The sequence below is a fragment of the Amblyomma maculatum genome, chromosome 1, assembly GCF_055883805.1.
Source record: "Amblyomma maculatum isolate TAMU_Amacu chromosome 1, ASM5588380v1, whole genome shotgun sequence".
NCBI classification, from domain to species: domain Eukaryota; kingdom Metazoa; phylum Arthropoda; class Arachnida; order Ixodida; family Ixodidae; genus Amblyomma; species Amblyomma maculatum.
The window spans coordinates 138,279,781-138,294,849 of NC_139344.1; the positions used below are offsets into that span (position 1 = coordinate 138,279,781).

The 15,069-nt window shown below is 47.5% G+C and overlaps 1 protein-coding gene and 6 non-coding genes across 7 annotated transcripts; all 7 read right to left on the bottom strand.

Moving 5' to 3' along the window:
• Window positions 1–100: 100 nt before the first annotated feature.
• On the bottom strand, window positions 101–15,015 carry LOC146204068 (uncharacterized). The gene is made up of 2 exons (XM_084604054.1): window positions 13,781–15,015; window positions 101–105 (listed from the first exon to the last, which is right to left on the bottom strand). The coding sequence occupies exons 1-2, from the start codon at window positions 14,976–14,978 to the stop codon at window positions 101–103; spliced, it is 1,203 nt and encodes a 400-aa protein (XP_084460180.1). The 5' UTR covers window positions 14,979–15,015.
• On the bottom strand, window positions 3,525–3,605 carry TRNAL-UAG (transfer RNA leucine (anticodon UAG)). Its single transcript has one exon. It is a non-coding gene; the product is annotated as a tRNA-Leu (tRNA).
• TRNAL-UAG (transfer RNA leucine (anticodon UAG)) lies at window positions 3,810–3,890 on the bottom strand. Its single transcript has one exon. It is a non-coding gene; the product is annotated as a tRNA-Leu (tRNA).
• Window positions 4,095–4,175, bottom strand: TRNAL-UAG (transfer RNA leucine (anticodon UAG)). The gene has a single exon. It is a non-coding gene; the product is annotated as a tRNA-Leu (tRNA).
• TRNAL-UAG (transfer RNA leucine (anticodon UAG)) lies at window positions 4,380–4,460 on the bottom strand. Its single transcript has one exon. It is a non-coding gene; the product is annotated as a tRNA-Leu (tRNA).
• TRNAL-UAG (transfer RNA leucine (anticodon UAG)) lies at window positions 9,611–9,691 on the bottom strand. The gene has a single exon. It is a non-coding gene; the product is annotated as a tRNA-Leu (tRNA).
• TRNAL-UAG (transfer RNA leucine (anticodon UAG)) lies at window positions 9,896–9,976 on the bottom strand. Its single transcript has one exon. It is a non-coding gene; the product is annotated as a tRNA-Leu (tRNA).
• Window positions 15,016–15,069: the final 54 nt, after the last annotated feature.

Here is a 15,069-nt window from a genome sequence, read left to right on the forward strand (position 1 = left end):
TTTTTTTATTTTCTTTGTTGCCGGTCATCACCAACACAAAACAAAACCAACAAAAACTCGCTACAACAAAGTGCTCACAGCAGAGCGGTTACTACAAGCATTACACTGTTGATACAAACGCCGGCAGGCTCATACGAGTTGCCTTTGTCAAGTTAAAATTCCTTCAGCTCGCATAGTGGTTCGACTCTTGAAATCCAGTCTGGCACAGTGGTCTTCAATTTGTGCATTTCAACCAAAGCGTGTATACTCTCGCGAAAGTAGAGCCTTGCAGGGCGGGCGTCAGTGTCGCAGTAAAAACCCGCCATTCTGGACCGCCATAGATTGTGCAGGCCTATTAGCATAACCGTATCAAGTGGAATCCCATCATTATTTTCAGTTGGCAGGAATCTAATCCTGTATGAGTCTAATGGTAATTCTTTTTTAACAGTTCGTTGCAGCACATCCCAAAAATAGACGCCCTCCCAACAGTGCAGAAATACATGGTCTATTGTCTCTGGCTGTTTACATATTAAGCAAAGTGAACCCCATGGCAGATCAAAGCCCTTGCTTTCAAAAAACGTTTGTACCGATAATGTTCCTGTATGTAACTTAAAGAAAAACGTCTTTACCTCAGGAGAAACGGGCATTCTTTTGACACGCTTCAGTACGTCTTGACCTAGACGGCCGCTATACAAGGCTCTGTAGATAGGAACAGAGAAGTCGTCACAAACAGCTTTATACAGGTTCTTCTTTTTCACTGAACTTAAGTATTCTGTCGAGAAGCGAGCTGACAGAATTCGAACACTGCTGGCAACCTCTTTGAAAAAACTAGAAAGACGCCCTGGCATGCTTTCCGTGGCAACAACGAAATTGGGCAACGCCCGCTCGAGTCTCGCTTGGCACACAGTGCGCAAAAAGGGGTCGGTAACTTCGCGAAAGAAAGTAAATCTGTTTACAAGCTGGCGCACAAATAAGTGAGCAAGCCCGAGACCTCAGTCTTTAATTGGCCGGAACAGGTTATCCCGACTACATCTTTCCCAGCTTGATGCCCATACAAACACAGTAAAGATTCGGTGTAGCTTTTGAACACTCAACCTAGAACAATGAAGTGCTTGCATGACGTACCACACCTTGGCAACAAAAAATAGATTACACACAGTGGCTCGTGCAAAGATAGACAGCGGCACTCCTTTCCACTTGTAAGCCTTCTCCCGTATTTCCTGAACATGGGCGCGCCAAAATGGCTTGCTGTCTTCATAGAATTCTAGAGGTACGCCCAAATACTTCACGGGTGTTGTAACCCATGTAACGTTGGCTAAAAAGTCAGGCGTTGATGTCCACGCTCCGTACCAGAAGCCAAGGCACTTTCCCCAGTTTACTGGACTTCCTGTGATCGCACTAAAATCTTTCACAACTTCAACTGCGGTGCGAATACTTTCTTTGTTCGCACAAAACACTGCCACATCATCAGCGTACGCCAAAAGTTGACCTCAGACATGTACAGTTGAAAGCCCTGAACAGATGGATTTTGCATAATAGACAGGCATAAAGTTTCGATATAAATGCAGAATAGAAGAGGGCTGAGGGGACAACCCTGACGTACCGAATGCCGCACATTTACTGGTTCCCCTAGTACTTTATTAACAATCAATCGCGTAGTGCAGTTTCGGTACGCCAGGGCTACGCCCTCTCTGATAATAGAACAAACATTGATATAATCCAATATTGCAAACAATGCATCATGTGGAACACAGACAAACGCCTTTTCTAGGTCGAGATGAAGAAGCGCGACCCTCGCGCAAGCAACGTCACTACATTCCAGCACGCACCTCGCCATATGAATATTTGTTGTAATGAACCGGCCCTTTATACCACACGTCTGGTAGGAGCCAACGATATGTTTTATCACTACCTGTAGCCTGACTGCCAGAATTTTCATCAGTATTTTGTAATCCACATTTGTTAAAGAAATAGGCCTGTATGAAGTCACAAATTTTAGTTTCTGTTTGGTTTGACTTAGGAATTAACACTGTGTGTGAGGATGCGAACGAAGGAGGGAGTGCACCAAGTTCATAGCCTTCGTTAAATACTGCAGCTAACAATGGGGACAGATCTAGCTTGAATGCTTTATAAAAGGCTGCGCTCAAACCATCCGGCCCAGGCGACTTTCCTGGGTTCAGATTATCAATGGCGCGTTCAACCTCGTCCTCGGAAATCGGCTGCTCTAACTTTTCTTTTGTGGTGGCATCCATTCGTGGCAAGGAGGAAAGGAACACCTGCTTAAACGTCTCCAACTTCATGTCCCGAAAAGCAAACAGCTCCTGATAATAGTCGAAGAACGCACGTGCAATGTCGTTCTTATCTGTCACGAGGCTTCCGTTCCATTCTACTTCGGTTATGTAATTTCGATGAGCCTGTGCTTTTTCAAGACCCAGAGCCCGCTTAGTGGGCGTCTCGCCGGCGACCCATCTTTCGGCCCTGGCGCAAACGAGCGCTCCTCGATATCGGTCCTCGTCTAATAATTCTATTTTCTTTTTTATCTTTCTGATGTCCTCTTTGTAAACCCCCGGCTCCTTACACTCCTGCGCTATTAACTTCTTTAATGTTGATCTTAGGCCTGCTTCTCGTTTTTCGTTATGGCGAATACAGCTGGCTCTTTCTATCGCTTTCATTTTAATTTCTTGCTCGCACAGTTCCCATTGCTCCCCAATGGTGCTGTTAGGTCGTTTATTTATTTCATTTAGCTTCTGTACAAATAATTTCGATTAAGTTATCGTCTTCTAAAAGTTTGGAATTCAGCTTCCAAAGGTCCCACACAAAACTTTTGCTTGGGCTTCCAGCTCCTATAGTGCATTTTACCAGACAATGATCGGAGAAGGACATTGGGATAACAGAATAAATTTTACACTTCGGTATCACATCCAACGATAAATAAATTCGGCCAAGTCGAGCATGACTTGAACTCTGAAAATGGGTGTATTGCACGCTGCGTGCTCCCTCCAAGCACTCAGCAACATCCTCTAATGAAAACTGTGCAATCATCTGCAACAAACAATCGGTGCTTACATCTTTAAAGGGGCGGTTAGAGGTTTTGTCTCGGGCGCTTAAAACACAGTTGAAGTCACCCATAATTATCAGCTGCCTTGTTGAATCTAAGTATCATTCGATATTTTTAAAGAAAATGAGCCTGTCTTCAGCTGCATTTGGTGCATAAACGCAGAGAATGCGCCATTCACTGTTGTGCAAAACCAGGTCACAAACAATCAACCTTCCGCACGTAGACGAAATCACGGCATGCACGGCAACCGTTTGACACGAAAAAGGCACCCAGCCGACGTGCCTTTGATTACAGCTACTACAGCAGGTGGATCGAAGTTACGTGACAACAATACACGATAAAACAATAAGAGAAGTACTGTGGCTCCGAACGGCGGCAATGCGTGTCGAGTGCTGAACCCTAGGGTATGGCTGCAGCTGTTTGACCGAACGACCTGCATACGTACGCTGTCGTGTAAGAGACATTGGGTGAGAAAATAAAAGGGTATTGGTAGCGGTGGGGTCGAACCCACGCCTCCGAAGAGACTGGTGCCTAAAACCAGCGCCTTAGACCACTCGGCCACGCTACCTTTGATTACAGCTACTACAGCAGGTGGATCGAAGTTACGTGACAACAATACACGATAAAACAATAAGAGAAGTACTGTGGCTCCGAACGGCGGCAATGCGTGTCGAGTGCTGAACCCTAGGGTATGGCTGCAGCTGTTTGACCGAACGAGCTGCATACGTACGCTGTCGTGTAAGAGACATTGGGTGAGAAAATAAAAGGGTATTGGTAGCGGTGGGGTCGAACCCACGCCTCCGAAGAGACTGGTGCCTAAAACCAGCGCCTTAGACCACTCGGCCACGCTACCTTTGATTACAGCTACTACAGCAGGTGGATCGAAGTTACGTGACAACAATACACGATAAAACAATAAGAGAAGTACTGTGGCTCCGAACGGCGGCAATGCGTGTCGAGTGCTGAACCCTAGGGTATGGCTGCAGCTGTTTGACCGAACGAGCTGCATACGTACGCTGTCGTGTAAGAGACATTGGGTGAGAAAATAAAAGGGTATTGGTAGCGGTGGGGTCGAACCCACGCCTCCGAAGAGACTGGTGCCTAAAACCAGCGCCTTAGACCACTCGGCCACGCTACCTTTGATTACAGCTACTACAGCAGGTGGATCGAAGTTACGTGACAACAATACACGATAAAACAATAAGAGAAGTACTGTGGCTCCGAACGGCGGCAATGCGTGTCGAGTGCTGAACCCTAGGGTATGGCTGCAGCTGTTTGACCGAACGACCTGCATACGTACGCTGTCGTGTAAGAGACATTGGGCGAGAAAATAAAAAGGTATTGGTAGCGGTGGGGTCGAACCCACGCCTCCGAAGAGACTGGTGCCTAAAACCAGCGCCTTAGACCACTCGGCCACGCTACCTTTTTTTTTTTTTTTTTTTTTTTTTTCTTTATTACCGACTTGGCAACTACAAAGAACGATGAAAAGTCGCATGGAATTAAAAACACAAGTCACTTTCTTACAGGTTTCTTGTGATAAAATGGATTAGGTGACATGAGCTTGTCCAAGACTGGCAGCCAATCCGGGGGTTCAGATTGCCCTCCGAAAACATCACGCGTGTACATTACACTTTCAACAAAGTATTGATGGGCTGGGTGTACGACAACATGCTCATGGCGAACATCCATCCGCGTTCTCCATATGCTGTGCATACACAAGACCATCAATAAATCACTGGGCACTTCTCCTGGCTGGGCGCATGGAAGGTAGCGTATGCCAAACGGCGTTATTGGTAAGTCCTTTTTAATAGTGCGCTGCAGCACGTCCCACAAAAAAACCGCATCGTGACAATCAAGGAAAATATGCTCTATGGTTTCCAGCTTTTTGCAAATTAAACAGTCAGCAGACCAAGGCACGAAAAGGCCTTTGCTTTCCAGCCATGGCTTCACCGGAAGAGTGCCGGTATGCAATTGAAAAAAGAAAGATTTAGCGGACGATCTGATGGGCATTCTTTTCACTCTCTTCAACACGTCCCGCTCCGGACCCAAAGCATATACAGCGCGATAAAGAGGCACAGGTAAAAAGGTTTCCAATAAATCTTTGTACAGCCTCTTTCGCGTAACAGTACACATATACTCATTTGAAAATCTCGCCTTCACTATTTGGAAGGACGCGACAACTTCGCGAAGAAAAGCACTTAGAGCCACTGTCCCTGTAGACATAGTCGAAACTACATATTCCGGCAGTGAATCACGCAATCGCACTTGGATTACCGTTCTAAGAAAAACATCGCTTTGTTCGCGCAAAAAAAAGAACCTGGTTACAATCTGCTTTAAGTATAAATGGGACAATCCCAGTCCACCGTTATGCACCGTATGAAAAAGATTGCATCGACTGGTACGCTCCCATGTTGAAGCCCACACAAACGTGGCAAATACCCTATGCAGTTTTTGAACAGAGATTCTTGACATAGATAACACTTGCAGCATGTAAAAAATTTTTGCAACTAGGAACATATTGCAAACGGTAGCTCTTGCGAACATAGAAAAGTTATGTCCTCCCCATTTGTTTGTTTGGGTTTTCACTTGCTCAACTTCCCCGGCCCAACATTCCTTGCTTTCACGGTAATGCTTTAGTGGCACACCAAGGTAATTGCCTGGCGTTGTTGTCCATTGCATACTGGAGAACAGTTCAGGCGCGTATTGCCAGTTTCCGTGCCAAAATCCTAAACACTTTGCCCAACTAATTTCACTTCCACTTGCAGTGCAAAAAGCAGTGGCTTCTTTTACAACTTCTTGCACGCTCTCATGGTCAGTACAAAAAACCGCAATATCGTCCGCGTATGCCAAAACCCGAACTTCACTTTGAAAAAATCTATAACCGCGTATGTTTGGCCTTGCAAGTAATCTTAAACAGAAAGGCTCCAGATAAAGCGCAAACAAAAGGGGAGACAGAGGACAGCCCTGCCTTACTGACGACTGGACAGGTATACGATCGGTTAAATGCTTATTCACGACCAGTCTCGCTGAACAGCACTCGTAAACCATTTTCACGCCATTTGTAATCATGGAACCAGCATTGACATACTCTAAAACAGAGAACAAAATTTCATGTACCACTTTATCAAATGCTTTGTGGAGGTCTAATTGCATCATGGCTACGTGGTCATGCATCGCGTCACAACATTCGAGTACACTCCTTGCTGCGTGTATGTTAGTAAAAATGGTCCTTCCTTTTATACCGCATGTCTGATGTGGGCCTACAAGAGAAGTAATTACACTTTGGAGTCTTCGCCCTAATACTTTCATGTAAATTTTATAGTCAACATTCGTTAGACTTATAGGACGGTAAGACGCTACAGACTGAAGCTTAACTGGGTCATCTGTTTTCGGGATTAGTACAACGTGTGACATTCGAAAAGACGGAGGAGGTACGTTCTTTTCGTAGCATTCACTAATTACTCTTTCCAGTAAAACAGCCATTTCCTTAGGAAAGGCCTTGTATATGGCAGCACCAAGACCATCTGGTCCGGGTGACTTATTGGAATTTAATTCCCCGATAACGGCCTCAATTTCCTCGGAAGTAATACTTGCTTCAAGTGTCTGCGCAACTTCGTCTTCCACTCTTGGCATCAGCGACAGAAAGTCTTTTCTGAAGCGTTCGATGTCCGGTGTTTTCAGGCTAAACAATTCCCTGTAAAATTCTACAAACGCCCGTTCAATCGTTTTCTTTTCCGAGGTAACTACGTTCTGATAGCAGATTTCTTTTATCTCTTTTGACACTGCGTACCGTTTTTCATCACTAAGTGCCCTTTTCGTGGGCGTCTCTCCGAGCCACAATTTTTCGCTGCGTGCCCTTATCACCGCACCGCGATACTTCTCTTCGTCTATCACCTCAAGTTTGGTTTTTATCTTTTTTATATCTTGGGCGAACAAGCCAGGCTTAACGCTCTCCATGGTAAGCATGTATTCAAGTGTGCTACGAAGTTCTTTTTCTTGTTCTCTTTCTTTACGTCGGAGAGTGCATGCTCGGTCAATAGCAGCTATCTTTATATCGCACTTAAACTGCTCCCATGCTTGTATAAAATTAGAGTCATTTTGCAACAGATGCGTAACATATTCTTTCACTTTAGTGGTAAACTCTTCATCCAGCAGCAGCTTTTCATTAAATTTCCATAGCTCCCAATTGAACTTTGTTGCCTTACTTTTCATGCCTAGAGTAATCATTACGAGGGAATGGTCACTAAAGCTCATGGGAAGTGTTTGATATTCCGAGCACAAGGGCACACAATCAATAGGAACATATATTCGGTCCAACCTTGCATGACAGCTACCTTGAAAGTGCGTCAACAATGCTTGACCTTCATGCGTCAGTATACAGCCAGCATCTTCAAGCTCTGCCTCATTAACAATGTCAATAAGTAACTCTGCACTTTTGTCACGAAGGACACGGTCTGTTGTTCTATCTTCCGGTCTACAGACACAGTTGAAGTCTCCAAGCAGGAGAACACGCCTCTCATGCATTAGGAAGGATTTCATATAGTGAAAAAACTCTTCGCGCTCAGACGTTCTAGTAGGCGCATAAACACAGATCACTCTCCAGTCCAATCCAGAAAAACTGAAATCACATATCAAAAGCCGACCACTCTCACACGAGAACACAGACTGTACGCACTGTATACAATTTCGAATGAAAATGACACATCCCCCCGATCTTCCAACCGCATGACAAACGCAAACACTATATCTAGAACGATATATTTCAGCCATTTTATCTGTTTGTTGTTCGCTTTCCATTTTGCTCTCTTGAACTGCTAGCACATCAATTTCATTTTCCAGCAGAATGCGGTTCAGCTGCAGTTGTCTCCGACGCGTTGACAGCCCCCTCACATTTAGCGTGGCTACGCGTAAGCTAGTGGTTAAATTGGTCGCCATCTCAAGAAATTATAAATCGCGAAACATATATCACTCACATCGCTTTTGCAGAAAGACAGCATTGCGGTTGATCTGTTGCACGGGATGACCATTCTTCCTTTTTGGCGAGTCCGTCCGTCGTTCCAAGCGCTGCCCCCGATCATGGACCGGGCTTGCAACGTCTCGACCGGAAAGGGTACCCCCGCTATGGCGGAGGCACAGGTGACACAGTTCTCCGGTCTGGGGGAACGTTTGGCCTTGGCTTGAAGGACGCCCGGCGAAGGGGGGCCGCCTTCAGTGGAGGCTGTCCGCTTTCCGCTCCTCCTTGGGTTGATTCCTCGTTGACACTGTCTTCATGCACCCGCTTCACAGGCAAGGTAGAAGCAGCTGGCATCTCAGCTTCAGTGTTCCCCTGTTCCTCACTGTGTTGCGTATCCAAAGCTGGGCTTGCAGCACTGGCATTGCCGTCTTCTTTCGTGGGTGTCTCGGTCTCAGTAACATTTGACAACGGAACTATCAAATCTGATTCACGGTGTTCTTTCAGAGCAGGGGTCTTCTCAGAGGATTGTTCTTTCTGCTCTGCATCCTCAGTGATTCCACTGCTAGCTTCCTCGGCGTCCACTGCGTCCATCAAGTGCTCGCCAGCCACTTCACACGGCACGGGGCCTGCAACGTTGGCATACGTGCGCACACACTGCGACTCGTCATGGCCGTAGCGACGACACAGCCCGCAGCGCGGCACACGACAATCACGCCGTATATGTCCTTTCCCCCGGCACCGGAGGCAAAGCGGGGCTCTGCCTGGCACGTGGACGAGTGCGACGTCCTCGGCGACCCGAAGCTGATGCGGCAGGTCCTCAATGGTCACGCCCACTTTTAGCTTCAGCGTGACCGTTCGTGTCGTTGAAGCCTTGTCGACACACCCTTGCACCTTCCACTTTTCTCTTGATATTTCGGTGACTTTTCCAAAAGCCGCCAACGCCGCTCGCACATCATCGTCGTGCACGCCGTGAAGCAGCCAGAAAAGTTTTAGCCTGATGCCTTGGTTGCAGGGGTCAATGACCACGCATCGGTGCTCCTTCACTTCAAAAGCTTCGGCTTGCAAAATCTTCGCTTTCGCCTCTTCCCCTTTAAACGTTACAGCCCACACATGATTCATCTGATATGCCCCGAGGGCAACCACTTCCGGCAGCAGTGAAAGACGAGCGAGGGAGTCTCGAAAGTGCTCCACCCGGTACGGCCTGGCTTTTATGTCTCCATGCAAAAAAACAGTATGTAAAACACTCGAACCTGTAGGCAGATGCGGCAGAACCAGTTCATAATCCTTGGTAGGCCTTTCCGTACTCCTGATACCACGGCCCAGCTGGGCCGCTGAATCCGCTCCTTGGGAGCCCATGATGAACACGTCCGTCACGCTCGGTGGCCGGAAGTAGAATCCCACTCGGCCACGCTACCTTTGATTACAGCTACTACAGCAGGTGGATCGAAGTTACGTGACAACAATACACGATAAAACAATAAGAGAAGTACTGTGGCTCCGAACGGCGGCAATGCGTGTCGAGTGCTGAACCCTAGGGTATGGCTGCAGCTGTTTGACCGAACGAGCAGCATACGTACGCTGTCGTGTAAGAGACATTGGGTGAGAAAATAAAAAGGTATTGGTAGCGGTGGGGTCGAACCCACGCCTCCGAAGAGACTGGTGCCTAAAACCAGCGCCTTAGACCACTCGGCCACGCTACCTTTGATTACAGCTACTACAGCAGGTGGATCGAAGTTACGTGACAACAATACACGATAAAACAATAAGAGAAGTACTGTGGCTCCGAACGGCGGCAATGCGTGTCGAGTGCTGAACCCTAGGGTATGGCTGCAGCTGTTTTACCGAACGAGCAGCATACGTACGCTGTCGTGTAAGAGACATTGGGCGAGAAAATAAAAAGGTATTGGTAGCGGTGGGGTCGAACCCACGCCTCCGAAGAGACTGGTGCCTAAAACCAGCGCCTTAGACCACTCGGCCACGCTACCTTTGATTACAGCTACTACAGCAGGTGGATCGAAGTTACGTGACAACAATACACGATAAAACAATAAGAGAAGTACTGTGGCTCCGAACGGCGGCAATGCGTGTCGAGTGCTGAACCCTAGGGTATGGCTGCAGCTGTTTGACCGAACGAGCAGCATACTTTTTTTTTTTTTTTTCTTTATTGCCTGGCTTTGACACAAATACACCGCATTGGAACTCAAAACATCATGAACAAAGGAATAATATATGTACACTAAGGTAGTTAGCGTTGCCTAACACCCACTGAGGGGCAGGCATTGTCATGTTAAAATTCCTTGAGCACCGTCAAAGGTTCCAGCTTTAACAGCCACTCAGGAGCACATGGTTGCAATTTAAGCACGTCGAGCCATCGCTGCACACTTTCACGGAAATACATGCGGGCTGGCCGTGCATCTGGATCGCAGTGATAACCAGCCATTCGTGCGCGCCATATACTGTGGAGGCACATTAACATAACCTGGTCTAACGGCATATCATCGTGGTTATCCAATGGCAAATACCTAATGCCATGGGAATCAAGTGGCAACTGTTTTTTAATTGTCCTTTGCAGAACATCCCACAAATATACCCCCTCCCAGCAATGCAAAAACACGTGATCTATTGTCTCTGGCTGTTTGCAGATGAGACATTGGGCCCCCCACGGCAGGAAAATACCCTTTTCCTCCATAAATGATTTTACACTCAAAGTACCGGTATGTAGCATAAAGAAAAAAGTTTTAGCTCCCGTAGCAACTTGCATTTTCTTTACGCGTTTTAATACATTACTTCCTGTGCCTCCATAGTATAAAGCTCGGTACAAGGGCACCGGGAACACCACTTCACAAACATCCTTGTATAATGTTCTCCTGTTAACATTACTTAAATACTCTTTCGAAAAACGTGCGCTTAAGAATTTCACGCTCAAAACAATTTCCCTAAAGAATCCAAAAAGAGATCCCGGCATACATTGCGTATAAACTACGAAATCAGGCAACGCTCGACCAAGTCTTTGTTGACACACTGTGCGCAGGAATGGATCACTGGCATCCCTAAAAAACATAAACCGGTTGACAATCTGTCGCACAAACAAATGACCCGGACCAAGCCCTCCATGCTTCACCTGCCGGAACAAATTTGTCCGACTGCACCTCTCCCAACTCGAGGCCCAAACAAACACCGCAAAAACTCGATGCAATTTTTGCACATTTACACGGGAGCAATGCAACACTTGCATTACATACCATAACTTACTAATTAAAAACAGGTTGCAAACTGCGGCTCTTGCAAATATTGATAATTGAGCGCTTTTCCATTTCTCCGCTTTTTCACGGGTTTCTCTGACCTGCTCTAGCCAGTAAGGCTCGCTTTCCTTGTAAAATTCCAAGGGCACACCCAAGTACTTTGCAGGCGTTGTAACCCACGACACATTAGCGAAAGTGTCGGGGGTCAGCTGCCAGTCTCCGTGCCAAAATCCCAGGCACTTACCCCAGTTAACTTTACTCCCTGTGACTTTGCTAAAATGTTTTACCACCTCCACTGTCCTCTTTATACTCTCCTTATTCACACAAAAAACCGCAACGTCGTCTGCGTAAGCCAGCAATTTGACTTCTGACTCCTGCAGTCGAAAACCATCAATGTCATTGTTTTGTAGGATGCTTAAACACAATGTTTCAATATAAATGCCGAACAAAAGAGGGCTGAGGGGGCAACCTTGGCGCACCGAACGTCGTACGTTGATGGGGGCCCCCAGTGACTTATTGACAATTAATCTCGTAGTGCAGTTACGGTACGCCAAGGCCACTCCCTCTCGAATAACAGAGCCGACATTAACATGGTCTAATATACTGAACAGAATAGCATGCGCCACACAATCAAAAGCTTTCTCCAAGTCCAACTGCAGTAAAGCAACACACGCATGAGTTGCATCGCAGCATTCGAGCACACTTCTCGCTTTGTGAATGTTCTGAAAGATGGATCGCCCTTTGATACCGCACGTTTGGTGAGGGCCCACTAGTTCGCATATAACCGTTTGTAGTCTGCCAGCAAGCACCTTCATATAAATCTTGTAATCAACGTTTGTCAGAGCAATGGGCCTGTAAGACGACAACTGCCTAAGCTTATCTGGTTGGTCAGTTTTCGGAATAAGTACTGTGTGCGACGATCCGAAAGACGCAGGCAGTGCCTTCAGCTCATACGCTTCATTAAATAAGGCACACAACAAAGGAGATAGCTGTTGCTTGAACGCTTTATAAAAAGCCGCACTCAGGCCATCAGGCCCGGGTGATTTCCCAGGGTTTAAATTTTCTATTGCCTGCTGTACTTCTTTTTCGCTTATTGGCCGCTCCAGTCTTTCTTTTTGTTCGTCATCAATTTTTGGCATCGCGTCAAGAAAGGATTCTTTAAAACGGTCCAAATTAACCTCTCGGGACGAAAATAGCTCTTCATAATACTCCCGGAAAGCTTCCGCGATTCCTTCGTTATCGGTTTCTGTGCGTCCTGCCCAATCTACCTCTGCCACGTGATTTCGCCTTGCATTTGCTTTTTCTATTCCCAACGATCTTTTTGTCGGCGTCTCATCCATGGCCAATTTTTCCGCTCTCGCACGCACCAGTGCTCCGCGATAACGATCTTCGTCATTCAGTTGAAGTCTTTGTTTTATTTTTCTAACGTCGTCCATGTATAACCCTGGCGTGTTACACTCCAGGGCTAACAATTTATCTAGCAAAGATCTTAAATGCATTTCATTTTGTTTTTCTTGAAACCGTATGCAGCTGGCCTTTTCTATAGCTTTGATTTTAATTTGTTGCTTACACAGTTCCCATTCTTGACCCAGTTCGTGGGTGTCCTCCTGACAAATATTACCAATTTCTTCTTCTACTAGTCTGGTGAATTGCTCGTCATTCAGCAGTTTATTATTTAACTTCCACAATTCCCAATTAAAACCGCTACCTCCCTTTCTTGGTCCAATTGTACACTGAACCATGCAGTGATCTGAGTACGTTACCGCCAAAACATAATAATCCTGGCATTTTGGAGCCAGTTCTGCGGCCACATAAATTCTGTCAAGGCGGGCGTGGCTAGCACCCTGAAAATGCGTATACTGAACCCGTCGCTCGCTCGTGAGACACTCTGCAACGTCTTCCAGTGCAAACTCGTCAATCAAGCGCGAAAGCACCTCTGTGCTACGATCCCTAAATGTACGAAGGCTAGTTTTGTCACCGGAGCTCAGTACACAATTGAAATCCCCCAGAAAGACAAGTTGCTTATCCGTGTTTAAATACCCTTCAACAAAATCAAACAAAGCAGCCCTCTCATCAACTACCGTAGGTGCATATATACAAACAGCACGCCACTCAGCCGAGCAAAAACTAAAATCGAGGACCACACCCCGACCCGACGGAAAAGAAGCATGCGACTGCACTACAAGACCCGGCAACTTCTTCACAAACAGGACGCATCCAGCAGAAGTACCGACTGCATGGCTGACAACTGCGTAAAACCGCGACGTGAAACGTTGCACCATGCTCTCGGTCTCTTGTTCACCCTCGACTTTTGTCTCTTGAACTCCAAGTATATCGATGTCATTTTCATTTAAAAGGCGCAGGACCTGGCTCTGCTTCCTTTTTGCTGCTAGACCTCTCACGTTAAGGGTCGCAACCTTTAGTGACAGTACATAAGCCATTTTCTTAGAGTGAAAAGAGGCCAAGAGCTTGGTGCTTACCCTTCACGTCTAGCATGGCGCTAGACGCTTTCGTTGACGCCAGAGCCATGAGGTTGGACTGGCAGACCTTGTGACGGGGGCGGCTTTTCGGCAGCTCTCCTGTCCGTCGAGACATTCGGTCTTGGTTTGAAGGTCGCCCTCCTCCCTATTGGCGTTTTTATCGGCGGCTCGTCGTTGCTAGCTGCTTCTGCCTTGCTTGTCTCACTTGTGCTCTCGTCGTGGGCACGCTTCGCAGGGCCTTGGACGTTGGTCGCTCGGCCGCTGCTCTTTTCAAGGGTTTCCTGTCGGCCCGCAGACTCCGGAATTTCAGTTTTTGAGCTCTCGGCATCGCTCACCCTTTCTTCCTCTGACGGTCCGTTGTTCGGTAGCGTGACTTCCTTGTCTGGCCTACTGATTATCTCGTCACCGCCCCCCGGGGGCACTAACATGCCTGTAGTTGCTGTTAGCTCTTCAGCTTCACCGACCCCCTTTGCGGCCTCTTCTGTCTCTGCAACATCCATTTGGTGCTCCGTCATGTCCGCCCTCGCTGTCGGTGCAGTGGCCACTGCATACGTCCGTACGCAATCTTCCTCGGAGTGGCCAAAACGCTTACATGTCGAACACCGCGGAATTTTACATTCCCGGCGCACATGACCGGTCCCGCGGCAGCGCAGGCACTGCATTGGCCGCCCAGGCACCACAACAAGGGCCAACTCCCCTGCAACTCTTATCTGATGAGGTAGGTCGTCTATCTTCATCCCTGGCTTCAACTTCATGAGTACGGCTCTCGTTGTTGAGCCCTTTTCGTGAACGCCCTGGACGCGCCACCGCTCACGGGTAACTTCGGTCACCTCACCGAAAGCCCCAAAAGCAGTTCTGATATCCTCATCCGCCACGCCATGCAACATCCAGTGGAGCCGTAGCTTCACCTGTTGATCCTCCGGGTCAATGATGATACACCGTCGGCCTTTCACTAGAAGCTCCTTGAAGGCTAGCAGCCGCTTGGTTGCTTCAGAGCTGCTCAAGGTCACCGCCCAGACATGGTTTATTTGGTAGGCCCCCAAGGCCACCACGTCTGGGAGCGTACCAGTCTTGGCCAGGGCGTCCCGGAAATCTTCAACCCTGAAGGGTCGCACTCGGACGTCGCCGTGCAAAAAAACTGTGTTGAAAACAACACGTCCGGTGGGCAGATGCGGCAAAATGAGCTGATATTCCTTATCATCGTTTGCGTTAAGCCTGTTACCGCGGCCAGCCTGGGCCGCAATCGCCGCTCCGCCGGAGCTCATGATTCACCGTCCGTACACGCAGGTGGCCGGAAGTAGAATGACTCGGCCACGCTACCTTTGATTACAGCAACTACTACAGGTGGATCCAAGT

What these genes read in the sequence shown, in the direction of transcription:
- LOC146204068 (XM_084604054.1), bottom strand. Translation starts at nt 14,978, where the DNA reads ATGAGCTCCGGCGGAGCGGCGATTGCGGCCCAGGCTGGCCGCGGTAAC.